Here is a 17,867-nt window from a genome sequence, read left to right as displayed (position 1 = left end):
CTTTGTTTTCTCTCTCTGTTCTTTCCTTCTTTCCCTTCATGTCGCCAAAAAGCCCCTGGGGCGTTAGGGTTAATCTGCCAAGTTTCCCATTGGGAAGAACCAGAAGAAAAAAAGATATATAAATTCAGGTCCTTGTTCCAAATAAACTGAATAGTGAAAACCACCCATAAAGTTGATTTTAAGATATATCCAAAGAAGCATTCAATCTTTCTTGCATTGGGCAATTCTCATATGTGACCCCTCGGCACAACTGAGCCCTGAAGTCGCCAATCATCATTTTTGAGATATTCAATCAAAATATTCTGCTTGAAATTAGCTTTAAAATGATGTATATCATGTCTATAGTACTTGACATTTAAGTAGTGAAAAATCAATAAAACAGTCAATAAATCCTTTGTTTCCTATTGTTTATTGTTAAGTTCATGAAGCATATCTCAATAGTGGCACTGGCGACATCCGGGCTCAGTTGTGTCGAGGGGTCACATATGGAAGATTTAGATCAAGTCTGCCACAGAGGGAGTATAGGTTTCAAATAGAATAGACAAATGTGTAACTTTCATTTGAAATACTCACTTGAAGTTATAGGCAAAACCATTGTATGGGTGAGTAGGGGGTTTCAAAATAACCCTAGCAAAATCCATTTGAGAAACTCACTCCCTCTGTAGAAGACTTTGGCTCAATCTTCAACAGGGAGAGTGAGGATTTCAAGTGGAATAGCTAATTGAATTACTTTCTGCAAGATGAAAAAAAATCATATCTCGGGAAACATTACTTCAATTTCAAAAGAATTTAGCTATTCCATTTAAAATTTAGCTAAAGTCTCCCACAGAGGGAGTATGAGTTTTGAATTGAATAGACAATTGGGTAACTTCCATTTGAAATACTCACTCCAGTTGTGGAAGATATAGGTAAAGCCATAATACAGGGGGAGTATGGGTTTCAAAATGACTAACCCTGATCAGTTACATTTGAAAAACATTACTCCCTCTGTATCTTCCACAGGGGTAGTGTGAATTTCAAGTGGAATAGCCGATTTGCAGTACATTAAAACCTGTTGAAACCTAGAGTACATATGTGTCACAATCTGGTCCATGGGGGCCAAAGGAGGCATTTTTGAAAGTTGAGTTACTGTAATTATCACATTTTACATACAATAGGCTATCATTTACTGAAAACACCAAAGGTCTAGCATACTTGGCTCTAAAGTTATGAAGTTTTTTAATGCCTATTTTCTTATGTATTTTATTGTTTTTTTACTCTCTATTTTTGCCTTTATCTCGGTTTCGAATTTTCCTCCTTTGGCCCCCATTTACCAGATTGTGTCACATATGAAAATGAAAAGTTATTGTTTGTAATAAAATGACTAATTCTGCTTAATGGCAGCGCATTTTGTTACCATTACTTAGTACCTAGAATGCCTTGACTTCACAGTATAGAAGTTTGTTTCTTGCTGTTCCTATCAATAGCTGCTCATTATAATATGCAGCCACACTGGATAAAGATACCACAGCGCCATCATTGATATACACCTCAAAGAATTCCACTGGCTCTTTATCTTCGTTGACTTTTGCATGAAGCACCTTAAAGCAGAAAAAAGAACCAAAACAACCAAAAACGTGTTTAATAGTTGACACCAAATAGTTATGACTAGTTGACTTTTGATGGCTATGAAGAGGTCAAAATTTAAGTAAAAGCTTGATGCCACTTGCACACCGAAAACGCACAAATCAAGTCTCATAAAAACGTCTATGCATGATGGCAAACACATCTTCAAACCCCCGCACTCACACAAACAAATTAACCTACCATAGCCGACATCAAGCCATGTTCTTCACTGGGTATTAATCGATAAATCCCTGCAATCCATAAACTCCCATCACTCATGACATTGACATTGTCTGGTAACATGTAAAGTTGAACTCGCTGAAACAAGATACAAACCAAGGTTGAAATTTGATAATGGAGCCCCATCAAGGCCTTCTGTAGTGTAAAAAATATGGTGGGCTAAGGACTCTTGGCTAAATGTGACCAGTCACATCAAAAAATATCAAAAAATAAGACGGAGACATTTCCTGATATGGATGAAATCATGAAAGAAAAAGTAAGCAAAATTAAATCAAAATATTGATTTTCGCTTATAAAATCTGAATGCTGTGATCAATTTTGACAACCAATGTTTCAAAATTCAAGTAAAGAGATGTTTAATACTACTGCTGTCTACTGAAGATGGCTCATATCAGATTGTTTAATGCTGTTATCTACTGAAGATGGCTAATATCAGATTGTTTAATGCTGCTATCTACTGAAGATGGCTCATATTAGATTGTTTAATGCTGCTATCTACTGAAGATGGCTCATATCAGATTGTTTAATGATGCTATCTACTGAAGATGGCTCATATCAGATTGTTTAATGCTGTTATCTACTGAAGATGGCTCATATCAGATTGTTTAATGATGTTATCTACTGAAGATGGCTCATATCAGATTATTTAATGCTGCTATCTACTGAAGATGGCTCATATCAGATTGTTTAATGCTGCTATCTGCTGAAGATGGCTCATATCAGATTGTGTAAAGCTGTTATCTACTGAAGATAGCTCATATCAGATTGTTTAATGCTGTTATCTACTGAAGATGGCTCATATCAGATTGTTTAATGATGTTATCTACTGAAGATGGCTCATATCAGATTGTTTAATGATGCTATCTACTGAAGATGGCTCATATCAGATTGTTTAATGCTGTTATCTACTGAAGATGGCTCATATCAGATTGTTTAATGATGTTATCTACTGAAGATGGCTCATATCAGATTATTTAATGCTGCTATCTACTGAAGATGGCTCATATCAGATTGTTTAATGCTGTTATCTACTGAAGATGGCTCATATCAGATTGTTTAATGATGCTATCTACAGAAGATGGCTCACATCAGATTGTTTTGATGATGTTATCTACTGAAGATGGCTCATATCAGATTGTTTAATGCTGTTATCTACTGAAGATGGCTCATATCAGATTGTTTAATGATGCTATCTACTGAAGATGGCTCATATCAGATTGTTTAATGCTGTTATCTACTGAAGATGGCTCATATCAGATTGTTTAATGATGTTATCTACTGAAGATGGCTCATATCAGATTATTTAATGCTGCTATCTACTGAAGATGGCTCATATCAGATTGTTTAATGCTGCTATCTGCTGAAGATGGCTCATATCAGATTGTGTAATGCTGTTATCTACTGAAGATGGCTCATATCAGATTGTTTAATGCTGCTATCTACTGAAGATGGCTCATATCAGATTGTTTAATGCTGTTATCTACTGAAGATGGCTCATATCAGATTGTTTAATGCTGTTATCTACTGAATATGGCTCATATCAGATTGTTTAATGATGCTATCTACTGAAGATTGCTCATATCAGATTGTTTAATGCTGTTATCTACTGAAGATGGCTCATATCAGATTGTTTAATGTTATCTACTGAAGATGGCTCATATCAGATTATTTAATGCTATCTACTGAAGATGGCTCATATCAGATTGTTTAATGCTGTTATCTACTGAAGATGGCTCATATCAGATTGTTTAATGATGCTATCTACAGAAGATGGCTCACATCAGATTGTTTTGATGATGTTATCTACTGAAGATGGCTCATATCAGATTGTTTAATGCTGTTATCTACTGAAGATGGCTCATATCAAATTGTTTAATGCTGTTATCTACTGAAGAAGGCTCATATCAGATTGTTTAATGCTGTTATCTACTGAAGATGGCTCATATCAGATTGTTTAATGCTGTTATCTAATGAAGATGGCTCATATCAGATTGTTTAATGATGCTATCTACAGAAGATGGCTCACATCAGATTGTGTAAAGCGGTTATCTACTGAAGATAGCTCATATCAGATTGTTTAATGATGTTATCTACTGAAGATGGCTCATATCAGATTGTTTAATGATGCTATCTACAGAAGATGGCTCACATCAGATTGTTTTGATGATGTTATCTACTGAAGATGGCTCATATCAGATTGTTTAATGCTGTTATCTACTGAAGATGGCTCATATCAGATTGTTTAATGATGCTATCTACTGAAGATGGCTCATATCAGATTGTTTAATGCTGTTATCTACTGAAGATGGCTCATATCAGATTGTTTAATGATGTTATCTACTGAAGATGGCTCATATCAGATTTTTTAATGCTGCTATCTACTGAAGATGGCTCATATCAGATTGTTTAATGCTGCTATCTGCTGAAGATAGCTCATATCAAATTGCTTAATGCTGTTATCTACTGAAGAAGGCTCATATCAGATTGTTTAATGCTGTTATCTACTGAAGATGGCTCATATCAGATTGTGTAATGCTGTTATCTACTGAAGATGGCTCATATCAGATTGTTTAATGCTGCTATCTACTGAAGATGGCTCATATCAGATTGTTTAATGCTGTTATCTACTGAAGATGGCTCATATCAGATTGTTTAATGCTGTTATCTACTGAATATGGCTCATATCAGATTGTTTGATGATGCTATCTACTGAAGATGGCTCATATCAGATTGTTTAATGCTGTTATCTACTGAAGATGGCTCATATCAGATTGTTAAATGTTATCTACTGAAGATGGCTCATATCAGATTATTTAATGCTATCTACTGAAGATGGCTCATATCAGATTGTTTAATGCTGTTATCTACTGAAGATGGCTCATATCAGATTGTTTAATGATGCTATCTACAGAAGATGGCTCACATCAGATTGTTTTGATGATGTTATCTACTGAAGATGGCTCATATCAGATTGTTTAATGCTGTTATCTACTGAAGATGGCTCATATCAAATTGCTTAATGCTGTTATCTACTGAAGAAGGCTCATATCAGATTGTTTAATGCTGTTATCTACTGAAGATGGCTCATATCAGATTGTTTAATGCTGTTATCTACTGAAGATGGCTCATATCAGATTGTTTAATGCTGCTATCTACAGAAGATGGCTCACATCAGATTGTTTTTATGATGTTATCTACTGAAGATGGCTCATATCAGATTGTTTAATGCTGTTATCTACTGAAGATGGCTCATATCAGATTGTTTAATGCTGTTATCCACTGAAGATGGCTCATATCAGATTGTTTAATTATGCTATCTACTGAAGATGGCTCACATCAGATTGTTTAATGATGTTATCTACTGAAGATGGTTCATATCAGATTGTTTAATGCTGCTATCTACTGAAGATGGCTCATATTAGATTATCTAATGCTGCTATCTACTGAAGATGGCTCATATCAGATTATCTAATGCTGCTATCTACTGAAGATGGCTCATATCAGATTATCTAATGCTGCCATCTACTGAAGATGGCTCATATCAGATTATCTAATGCTGCTATCTAGTATCTACTGAAGATGACTCATATCAGATTATCTAATGCTGCTATCTACTGAAGATGGCTCATATCAGATTATCTAATGCTGCTATCTACGGAAGATGACTCATATCAGATTATCTAATGCTGCTATCTACGGAAGATGACTCATATCAGATTATCTAATGCTGCTATCTACTGAAGATGAACATCTTTTAAAGCAAGCACAAAAATGTTTGAAACTGTTATAAATGTGTTTTGTTTGGTCAAAACATTTTAATATTTAAATGTTGGGTTATATGAACATCTTTTAAATGTTTTTGTATGAAAACACTGCAACAATTATTGTTTTTTCTATTGTCAAAATGTTATTGTATAATATATTTAGCAAACATTTTTGCAAAATACTTTGAACACTTTTTTACCCTATATCTTCCCTTTACATAACCCAACATTTAAAGGTTTTCTGAAAACACTGTGTTTGCTGTTTATAGTAATCTTACCCCACTTGCCAGGTTTAGATCTACCCATTGCCAGTCTATAATATCAAATTGACTAATTTGAATTAAACAATTCATCGACTGGCCATGGGGAGCGCCATGTTACAAGACTATCAAGTGACAGGTGATGGACCGTACACACACACAAGAATAGGCACTTTTTTGGTAATTTTCATCAAGGTTACTCCAAACTTACCTAGCTAATTTATTATACAACAGTGGATTCTGCCTTTTTAATATGTTATGAAAAACATATTTAAAACATATTTACCAACGGCAATAAAAATCCATCAACGGAAAGTCTAGTTATGCTCTCAAAACCTTAGTAAAAATTTTTTTTAAATCCCAAAATTTTGGTCTAAAAATTGGCCAAGGTTACTGCTGTCCCATTCAAAAGCACAGGAAGACCACCCACAGTGTGGAGGTCACCCTTTCCAGACTTCCTGTCTACTAGTACATGTAGCAATGGATACTACCAGTGCTAGCATCAATGAATTGTTTAAAACGAATTAACAAATTCAGTATTATAGACTGATTAGTACCCATAACAAACATACCTTTACTTCAGCAAGACTATTGTCTTCATGTCGATCAAACAACACCAACTGAGCTTCCCCAGACACAGTTAAATATAAGGTCCTGCAAGAAAACAATGCCTTAAGAATATTACACATAGTTACATAGACTCCTGCTATATATCCATCATAAATTTTCTTTAGATACGTTTTGCTGCTGTAATTGTTTTATTCATCTTGTAATTTAAAGGCCCGGTGATTTGCTCATCCAGACGATCATAAAAATTATCAAAATTCAGATTTTGGTACCTTTGTCATTGTTATAGATGTGCTAACATAGCCTGCTAGTGGTTCAGCTAAAAGCCATGTATTTGATGACAAAATAAAGCATTTACACATGATTTGTAATCTATATACTGTCTGCAGTATATAAATTAGCTACATACATTTGAATGGAGCTTCAACTACGTCAATACTGCTGTTTTCTTCGTTTTTTGCCAAATGTTTCATTTCAAAAATACAAATGACAATTTGAATGACTTATCTTTCACTTTTAAGCAATTTATAAACAATTTTATTTTTTACACTTGTGCTGGGATCACTATGATGGACCTTTAATTTAAGGTTGCTGTGGAAGAGGCCAAAATATTGAGTGCATCATGGGAAAATGATCACACAGAATCCTCACATGAAAATCCGTAGTGGGTAGAACAGCAATGTCGACCCTGGAGGTCAAAAATTGAAACGGCAAGAGCAACCTGCTAGTGGCACATCATATTGTGAATTGCCAGAATTGCCCTCCTATAGCAACACATAAACATGTGCCATATTGTTTACCCACCGTATTGTTGTTTATAATATTATAGTAGATCCAGCATTGGAAATTATGCATCTGAAATCATATGTGACGTGATCAAGGGAAATGAGTCGGATGTCGCTAATATTGATTTTGAGATATTGGCAAATAAAGTGTTAAAATTCTTATGTTTTATATTGTTTTCAGCGATTGGTAAGTAGGTGTAACTTCACAAAGAAAAGTCGTATCAACATGGGAATTTCAGTTTCTGAAAGCACTAAATGTCCTCTTTAGAAACACATATAAAGCTCATTTTTGACCAGGGTCGACATGTGACTCATTCCCTTTGATCATGTCACATATCACTAAGGACCACAATGGCCTCATCCCAATGCATAGTTTAATAACCTCAATTGAACATTTGTAGTACAAAAATTTGCAGAGTATGAGTTTTTGTACTCAAAATTTCAAAGGCCATTCAATAAATGTACAAATGTATTGGGGTTAAAGAACTATTAAAAGCCCTGATAGAGGAGCATGTTGTGGATCCTAGTGTACACATCTATAGTCTAACCAATATCAAATAGAACATGACCTACATCAAAATGCATGGATCTTACACAAATAGGGCAAAGGTCATGTTGCCAACTTATAGTAGAACAGACTTGTGACATGTTGTGTGAGATAACAGAAGTTAATGGGTAGGGGTCATGTTCTAACTTATACTGAACAAACTTCAGTCCTACCTATGATCTGGAGATAGATTGATACCATTGGGTAACACATATCCGCTAGCCACAACTTGAACCATGGTGCCACCATAATACACTACATTGCCAAACCTTGTCTGAAGAAGTGATTCTATGCCCCACTTATGCCCAGATTGGAAGTATTTACAATCATTGGTGGCGTAAAATGTTTTACTGCTTGTTGCAACAATGTCATTTAACCTGAAATTAGAAATTAGAAGTATACTAAGCCAAAAAGGGCAAAAAGGAAGCTTATAATTTTTCACATGGTCATATCTTAAAATCCTGTGCATCAAAATGAACCAAAATTGCACACAGGATTACTTCAATACTCCTCTAAACACATGTCAGTAACCAAGCAGTTGTGCAACTGACACAAAATCAAAATGTACTGACATTGAACAGCTTCCAAAATCAAGAATGAAAATGAATTGCTTACTAGTCTGTAATTAAATTGACCAAGCCAACACTTTTGAGACATGTGCATGTCATGCAGTACGGTGGCTCAGGGCACGGTGGCTCAGTGGTTACAGCCTTGGACTCATAATCTGAGAGCTTGCTTGACGTGCGTGGGTTCGAGTCCCCGTCCCACCACCGTGTTGCGCCCTTGGGCAAGGCGCTTTACCTCGCGTGCCTCACCCCACCCAGGTGCAATGGGAAGCTGTTAGGGTTAGTCACAGTCATTGTACTGATGAACCCTGCGCCATTTGTAGGCTGCAAACGTGGTTCTGGCATAATCAAAATGACGGCGGAATAAATGTAAAGCGCTTTTAGGCTGTTTACGGCATAAAGCGCTATATAAATATCTACATTTATTTATTTATTCTAATATGCAAATTTGCATCCATGCATTGACAAAAATCAATGCAGGAAATGCTCTGAGCTGCTACCATTGGTTCATAGTCTCATGAATATTAATATTATGTATGAATTACCTTTTAAACTGGCTATCTCTAATAGTTTTAATGTGATGAACAGATGTTGTTTTCTGTTCAAATTCAAAGACTTCAACACTCTCATTGCCAAATGTAGTTGATCCGTGGTTCACTACAAATATTGTTACTTTGCCTGTAAAGAAAAATTTCAATTAGAGATATGATTATGCTATTCCACTTAAAATCCACACTCCCCCTGTGGAAGATTTTGGAAATACCTTCCACAAGGGGAGTGTGAATTTTAAATAGAATGAACACTTTCATGACTTAAGCAGCTCCATTTGAAGCTCACCCTCCCTCAGTGGGAGATTCATGTGGAATCTTTCTCAGAGGGTATATGAAATTCAAATGGAGTCACCTAATGTGTTCATTCCATTTGAATTCATACTCCTCCTGTTGAAGATATTTCCAAAATCTTCCACCTTTCAATTTCAAAATAATTATTTTACATGTCTATACCTGTATCTTTGTCTGTCCATAGACTGAAACCATGGGGTGCTAAATCCTTTATGTTCAACTCCCCTGTCATAGTCAACTTGGTGATGTTTTTTTCTGGTTTGTTGAAATCAAACATGTAAAACCCACGTAAGTCATCTGAGGCATTGGCATCTATAGACTGAAGTACAAGAGAAGAAAATATATTGTCAGTGGAGGTGCCAGAGGAAGACATGAGAGGTATTCATCCCTCCCTACTCTATTCCACCACACACCACTTGGGTGTGCATTTGCATTGCATGCGAATCCAGGAGGCGAGTGCTTACACACACCTACAATTCGAGGTAAGACATGAAAAGGGGGGACTGCTCTATAATCCGACGCTTCTATAATCCGAAGGTTCTTTAGTCCGAAGGTTCGCTAGTCCGAACATGTGTTCATATCATTCGCTAGTCCGAATTTTAAAAGAGGTTCTCTAGTCCTAAAAAAAATTAAAAGAGGTTCTTTATTCCGATGGTTCTTTATTTCAAGGTTCTATAGTCCGAATTTTAAAAAAGGTTCCCTAAGCCGAATATTAAAAGAGGTTCTTTAATCCGAATTTTAAAAACGGGTCTCTAGTCCGAATATGAAAATAGGCTCTATAGTCCGAATTTTAAAAAGGGTTCTATAGTCCGAAATTGCAAAAGGGTTCTATAGTCCGAAACGGATACCGTGTTCTTTAGTCCGAATCATTAAAAAGGCTCTATAGTCCGAATTTTTTATATAACATTAACATTTACTGCGCCCAATAGCTAGATAATAGCAGAGTTTATGGTAAACGAGATGACGCTACTTTTAGACCCCCCTCCCCGTCATCAAAAACAAATCCTGTGTACGCGCCTGATATCCCCAACTTACTGTAAACAAAGATCCTAAAACTATGATATTTGCTCCAAAAATGTTGACATTTGTTTACACCATCAGAAACGAAAAGAAAAATAATGAATTGAACAAAAATATTAAAAAAAGCCCTGAAGAAGTGCAAAACACACACACACACACACCCCAACATAACAAAAGAAGGAAAGACACAATGAAAGAAAATAAACAACTGAATAAAGACTAAAAGGAAGTCCAAATGAAAGAACAATGAATACAAAGATAATGAACAAAATAAATGAACATTACAGGAAGATACGAATGAAGAAAATACCACCAGAATGAAGATAAACGTCAATGTATGCTACGTAAAATATCCAGAAAAAGCAACCATGTTGAACTTCAGTGGATTTGTATTTAACAATTGATGATTTGACACTGAAACAAATGATGAAAATAAAATTCTGACTATAGAACCTGTTTACCAATTCGGACTAAAGAACACGCTATCCGTTTCGGACTATAGAACCCTTTTGCAATCTCGGACTATAGAACCTTTTTTTTAAATTCGGACTATAGAGCCTATTTCCATATTTGGACTATAGAACCCTTTTTTTAATTCGGACTATAGAGCCTATTTTCATTTTTTTTGAAACAAATTCATCAGGTTTGGTAATGAACGAATTAAGAGAGTTTTTCTTTTGTCAAAACCTGTTTGAAGAAAACTTACTAGTTTTTCTTGCTGACAGTTTAAGTCAGTGAGCCACTGATCTTTATCAAAGCTTTTGTTGTATTCCGGAAAATGGTGGTCCATCCAAAAGATAAACAAGATCCTGTCAAAACCCCCAACTGTGTTTATGAAGTTCCTTGTGGAAGTTGTGAGTTAATCATATGTCGGCTAAACCAAAAGAACTGTTCGCACGCGACTGGACGGATAACACAGGAGGAAGCGGAGATTGCGAAAATGGTGGTCAACAAAATACACAAGATCAAAGAGAAAAGAAGTCTCTTGTGAGTTGTGAGAGCCATTTCAAGAACTCAGCCATTAGTGATCACGAAGCGGAGCCAGGGCTAATCATATTATCAATTGGGGGGAGTCTAAAATCTTAGAGAGAGAGAGTGATAGGAAAGCAAGGTGGATTAAGGAATCAATCCAGATCAGAAAGAGAGGGCGAGGAGTAATGAACAGAGACGAGGGGTCTACAACCTAAGTCACGTGTATGATCCTCTTCTGAAGACTGCTAACAAGACTAACAACGCCACCGGAAGTGAAATAACTTCCGCCAGTCGTCAGCTGTTGGATCATCACAACAACACCAAGCCTTGATACAGTCAGTGTCGCACTGACGAAACTGTCAGCAAGAAAAACTAGTTTTCTTCAAACTGGTTTTGACAAAAGAAAACTCTCTTAATTAGCCTATTTTCATATTCGGACTATTGAATCGTTTTTAAAATTCGGACTATAGAACCTTCAAAATAAAGAACCATCGGAATAAAGAACCTTCGTAATAAAGAACCGTCGGATTAAAGAACCTTCGGAATAAAGAACCGTCGGAATAAAGAACCGTCGGACTATAGAGCTTCCACCATGAAAAGGAGCTCCTCAAAGTGGAAAAGCCTATACAGGCTGTATCAAATTAATTGGTACCCATCAGTTTTGATGCTTATTGAAAAGCCTGCTTCTTCCAAAATGGCCTTTATGTATTGTTATATGACTGTTTATGACACTAATTAAGAAATTTTGCAGATCCTATGTTGCATTTTGATGTTGCAGTTATATGTCCATAATCACTGGAAAATGATGGGTACCAATCATTTTGATATAGTCTGTAGGAGGTCATTACATCTTTTTCTGGCATTTTTGCCTCCAATTTGAGGAGCTTCATAATTGAATTTATGCTCAACTTTCTTCACACACCTCCTCACATTCCTGTGAAAACTCCTCGTTTTGTGTGTTGAGTGTATACAGATTCACACACTGCTTTTTCCATCTCCTTGTTTGGTCTCAGGTGAAGTGCTACTACATGTAGTAGACCCTATAGTAGTGTCCGAAGTTTACCGTTTTCTAAAATCCATTTTCCGTGTTGTAATCCGTGTTATAAAATTTGTAAATCCGTGTCGTGAATAAAGCTTAAAATGTATAAACAATGATATTAATGTCACAATAAAGTGTTCAATATCGCGATCAATATGCTCTGATTGGAATATTCTCACAATAATAAGCCGACTATTACGATGTTTGAAGATATATACGGGGTTCATGCCGGGTAAAATACCTTTATTTCGGTATTATTAAACAGTACTTTTATCATAAAAATTGACACACACAACTCATGATTGTTTTTAACACTTATTTCTCTTATCTTTTAACAATTTTTGTCACATCATACAAAAATGTCATTTTCCGTGTTGTACCTCCGATTCCGTGATTTTTTTCTGTTTTCTGTAAAACGGAAAACTTCGGACTCTACCCTATTATAGGTATGTGTGGGGGAAAAAGCCTAGAAATGTAGCAAACTTGTGCAATCCAGCTGTTATTACTATTCAAGGTCACTTGCAATCAGGGTTAAACATTTAGGGATTCAATCATGTTTCACTGTTGTTCATCACCGATTAACAATGATGCGTCCGCGTCGTCTGAGTGGTTTACCACGCAGACGCGCCGCACGTGAGTTGTTAATCGGTGATGAACAATGAATGAACATGAATCCCTTTCAACAACGAAACAAGCTAAAGATGTCTAATTCACATAATTCTTTCATTCGGAATGTCAATTTGTCATTGCCACTCAACCTTACAAGAAGATCGCGGTATTTCTCTGTTGATATCGGCAATAAAAGTAAAGAATAAAGCGGTAATATTTAGCTGCTACCGCCAACATAAGAGTGTTCATGGTTTACGCATCTACCTTCCAGGCTCATGTGTGACGTGTACGTGTTACCTTGCGTTCGCGTATACGCTACTGGACTGTGGATTCATCACGGATTAACAACGGTTGGCTCCTGTACAAAGGTATAGGAAGAGTTGTTGAAAATTGATTACACAATGTCATGTTGGTTCATAATGTCATTTTGGTTCACTTTTTGGGACAGTTGTAATTTTTCTATAATGCTCTGCAAGTTTTTAGATATTTTCTCAAAATATCAAGAGCAATCTTAAGAACCACTGAACCAATACTAGGCTTGTTTGTACTCATTTTAATGCATTTTTCATACTGATTCCAATATGGTCATGAAAATTTACAAATCCCAGAAAAATACAGCACTAATTTTTGGGATTAAAAAATATTATCAAGTTCTGCCAAATGAAACATAGCTCAATCCTAATCATTTATTTAGTCCTAACTGGAGATAAAAGAAAAAGTTCACTATTTTAATAATTTCTTGAAAAAGAGCCAAAACATGCATTTTCGGCAATCTGACAATCAAATCACAAAAATCACAGACTTGGAGTAAGTCTAAGCATTCAAAATCTTGAATATATGCCAAAATGTTGCTCTAATTTTCACTTTTTGGTGTTACTTTAATTAAATGGTTGTTTATAAGATGAAACATGTCTTTTCCAAAATTTAGAATGCATAAACTGAAATTAGTCTTAGTACAAGTACAGTAGTCTTTAGGCTTGATTGTCACTACATAATGAAAAACACCCTAAAAGCGCATGTTTTTGGCCCTTATTTCCAAAAATTAAAATTGAACTTTTATTGCTAACTAACTAAAGGATTAGGATTTAGCTAAGTTTCATTTGGCAGAACTTGATAAAATTTTTTAAATTAAATTATATCCCTGGGTTATTCCAGTTGAAATCCATACACCCCTGTGAAAGACATGACCTATTGACCTTAATTTCTCACTCAGGGAGTGTGAATTTTAATTGGAGTTGCCTGAATCTGTGACACAATTTGAAATCTCCACCCTATGTGTAGGAGATTAAGGTCAAGTCTTTTTTTTGGGGGGTCAGTTGGAATAACCCAATTAGGCTACTTACTTGCAATCCTGCTGTTATCACTGCTATTCCATTTGAAAGCACATGAATGTCCTCACTTCCATAAACTGTAAATATCAATACAGATCATGCTTTAATCTAGAAACCAAAGTGTTCCATGTTTTAAAAGGTAAATTTCATTTTGTTTAAACTGCAATAGTTTAAATTGCAAAACTGCATATATGTTAGCATGAATTTGGAGTGTTTTTAAATCCCTAACACCCATAAATACCACGATGAAAACGACTGCGCATGCGTGAATCCCAGGGTCTGGGATGATGCAATCACCCTACATATAAGTGCTACATGTATATGCTCATGGAATTGCTGCCCGGGGCAGCGTTACCCGTGTGGCTACCGGTCGGTGATCGTGTTCTTGGCATGCGGGAGGTCTAAGGTTCAAATCCCGGGGGTGCCAAGTGACTTCTTTCATCATCTTCTCTCCTTTTTCGTTTCTTCTTTAACTTCCGATGGCAAAAAGCAGGGTTGGGTGTTAGGGTTAGGGCAAAGTAAAGCTTAAAATGACAAAGTCTTCTCCAATTATGACATAAACTGATTTTCAACCAAAACAACAAAACAAAATCATGTATATGAAGATGCACAATCTGATATATTCATCTGATATACTGTCAAATATTAATCAAGCAAATAATATAATATGCACTATTTTTGATAATATTTTCACAAATTTTCCTTAGCTTTCTAAAATTAGCAGATAGGCGAGGTCTGCTTGTTTTCTGTTGACAAGGTGCAGTCTTCAGTAAACGACCTTTTTTCAGAACCACAAAACCTTTAAATTTAGCAAATAGGTGAGGTCTGCTTGTAGACAAGGGATAGTCTCCAGTGAATGGCTCTTTTCAGGGCCACCAAAACCTTTAAAATTAGCAGATAGGCGAGATCTGCTTGTTCTCTGTTGACAAGGGGCAGACTCTGAACGGTAAGTAGGCAAGGGGCGGCCTACATGTCTCATTCTTAGGTACTTTGTCCTGACGAAAGCTTGACAGTTCTAAACGGTGAACCCGCTAAAAACCCAATAATTGTAATTGTTTTGTGCAGTTATATACTTACTGATTCCTGGTATCAGGCGACACGGTCCTGGTTCATGGTTATGGCGGTGTGGGGTGAATAAACCCACAGTATTTCTGTTGGAAGAGTTATTATCAATTAAGTTCATATCATCTTCAGAAAGGTTTATTAAACAGGCAAATTCAGTAATTTTTTTGGGTACATAGCACTTTTGTAGTTTATGGAAGAAAAAAGTATATTTTGCACATTAAAAAAAAAATTTCAACTCATAGAAGTGTAAAACATCTCTTGAAAATTAAGGTATATGGTCAAATATGTCCTTCTGTAAAAAAATATATATCTCTATCTGGTTTATCATGTTTAAATTGAAATCATCAAGTAAAGCTAGAAAATGAAAACACTTGTTCATGTGTGGTTCCACAACTGGTAAAACTTACAAGGAGAGTCTCTGATACATTTATTTATATTGATCACATCAAACAACTGATACACAAGATATCTATGCATAGGCTTAGGAAATATTTTAATAATTTTGGTGCCAGGGCTGGAATACCTTTCAGCCCCCACAATAATCCTAGGTGGAGTTCAAAAATTGTGATAAAATAGAGGGAAAATTGGTGTTTGTGACCTATATATTTGCAAAATTTTCTGGCTCCAAAATTTTTTCAAGTTTCAGCTCCCCCAATGTTGAAAATCTTCCTAAGCCAATGCTATATATGCCACTGAGTTTGTTCTTCAGCATACTTACATGACTTTGATGGAATGTTGAATCAGATATGCAACCAGAGAAAAACAAACAACCTTCCACATGAGGCCCATGTTAAAACTTTCATGTACTTTCATGTGACAGTCTCTGAAGCGCTTTATACATGAAATATAATGAAATGAAAAGCAAAATAATGTTAGAACAATCATCATCATTTGAGTGCAGGAAGGTAGATGAAATTGAGTTTTGGGTTGATTATGAAAAAGAAAGTGAATGTTTTTTTAAGGGAACTGGAATGAGTGTTTTGATCGTTTCGACAGCATTTTTTGTGGGACATGAGAGCACATAGACCTATCGAATTGCATTCTGAATACAAAGCATGTCTTTCTGATATTAAATAATTTTCATTTTTGAAATTCACGATATAATACAAATTTTATGACAAATTATTAAAATTTGATATTTTTCAAATTTTTGATATATAACAGTCCTCGAAATAAATTTTATAAATCTAATGATATATTTAAAGTGTATGTAATGCTGGGAGGAAAAGCCCGATCAATTGAAAATTTTGACCTTTTATATTGAAGATATGGATTTTTTCCCCAAAAGACCTATTTTTGTTTGGTGTTTTGGGAAAAAAATCTGTATCTTCAATACGAAAGGTCAAAATTTTCAATTGATCGTCTGCTTTTCATCCCACCTACATACACTTTAAGTATAAAAAAACAGAAATATAAAGATTACTTCAAGTACTGTTAAATATCAAAAATAACAATTTTTAATGATTTGCCATAAAATGTGTATTACATAAAAAAAAAAAAAAAAATCAAAATTATTTGATATCAGAAGGCCATTCTTCGTATTCAGAATGCAATTCGATATGTCTGATGTGCTCTAATGTCCCACAATAATTACTGTCCAAACGTTCATACCCCTTCCCTTAAGCCATAGGATAGGCCACATAAATTTTTTTTTTTAGTTCTCGGCCAAAGAATTTTCATGAACCGACGTGAGGGTAGGTGGTTTTTTAATGCAAAATTGTTATTAGGCAAAAAAAAAAATACAGTTTGCTTGTCCTCCACAACTTTTTTAGAATTGGGTCGGTCGGTCAGGATTTTTTTAAAGGTCATCATAGCCAAACCATGACTGTATGCTTTTAATTAGCTTTTATTAAAATAAATAGCCCAAATAGTTGTGAATTGGGATATTTCTCTATTGTGTACCACTTCATTTATGTTTTTAAAACAGTTTACAAGTGTGTTTAGAAACTGTAAAAAAAACTTTTTAGAATGTCAAAAATGTTGAAAGAAAAAAAACTTGGAATTTCCAATATTAGGGTCGATCGGTACGGTATTCATTTGTACAGTAAAACAACTTTTGTCCAGATTTTCCAGATTAGGGTCAGTTAGTGGAGGTCAAGCAAACAATCTTAATTTTGGCGATACTAGCAGTTGTAATCCTTTTAGTATGTGACACGATCCGGCAGCAAATGTGAAACAGAGATAAAGGTAACAATATGGAGTAAAAAAACAATAAAATACATAAGAAAATATACATCAAAAAACCAAGTAAGCTAGACCTTTGCTGTTTTCAGTAAATGATAGCCTATTATATGTATAATGTAATATGTACAGTAGCTCAATTTTCAAAAATGCCTCCTTTGGCCCCTATGGACCAGATTGTGTCACATATTGTTGCATTCTTGAAACCAAATCGATGAGGTACTTTTTATTTCAGGGTTCTGAGAGGTATGATATATCATGTAACTTAAATTGTGATTCATCTTGCTCAATTCACTTTTTTATCATCATATAAATGAATTGCTGGAGCTTTAAAATTAGGTTAGGTGTAAGGTCATTTTATGCATGGCATAAGGTGGTGTGAGTCAGTGGCAGTTAAGTGGTAATGAATTGAGCCTGGATCTAGCATCTGTGTGATTTATTTTTTACATACCTCTCAGGCGCATGCTGGGGGGA

General features: G+C 35.3%; 1 protein-coding gene across 1 annotated transcript; it reads right to left on the bottom strand.

Annotated features, from left to right (window-relative positions):
- Window positions 1-810: 810 nt before the first annotated feature.
- LOC140140054 (serum paraoxonase/arylesterase 2-like) lies at window positions 811-16,048 on the bottom strand. Its single transcript, XM_072161868.1, has 9 exons — window positions 15,931-16,048; window positions 15,225-15,298; window positions 14,160-14,224; window positions 9,339-9,495; window positions 8,880-9,012; window positions 7,942-8,145; window positions 6,442-6,523; window positions 1,807-1,923; window positions 811-1,580 (listed from the first exon to the last, which is right to left on the bottom strand). Exons 1-9 carry the CDS (start codon window positions 16,023-16,025, stop codon window positions 1,410-1,412), a joined length of 1,098 nt encoding a protein of 365 aa, XP_072017969.1. The 5' UTR covers window positions 16,026-16,048; the 3' UTR covers window positions 811-1,409.
- Window positions 16,049-17,867: the final 1,819 nt, after the last annotated feature.

The sequence above is a fragment of the Amphiura filiformis genome, chromosome 18 (genome assembly GCF_039555335.1).
Source record: "Amphiura filiformis chromosome 18, Afil_fr2py, whole genome shotgun sequence".
Taxonomy (NCBI): Eukaryota; Metazoa; Echinodermata; class Ophiuroidea; order Amphilepidida; family Amphiuridae; genus Amphiura; species Amphiura filiformis.
The sequence above is the reverse complement of the archived record's forward strand: the minus strand, read 5'-3'. Positions and strand labels throughout refer to the sequence as shown.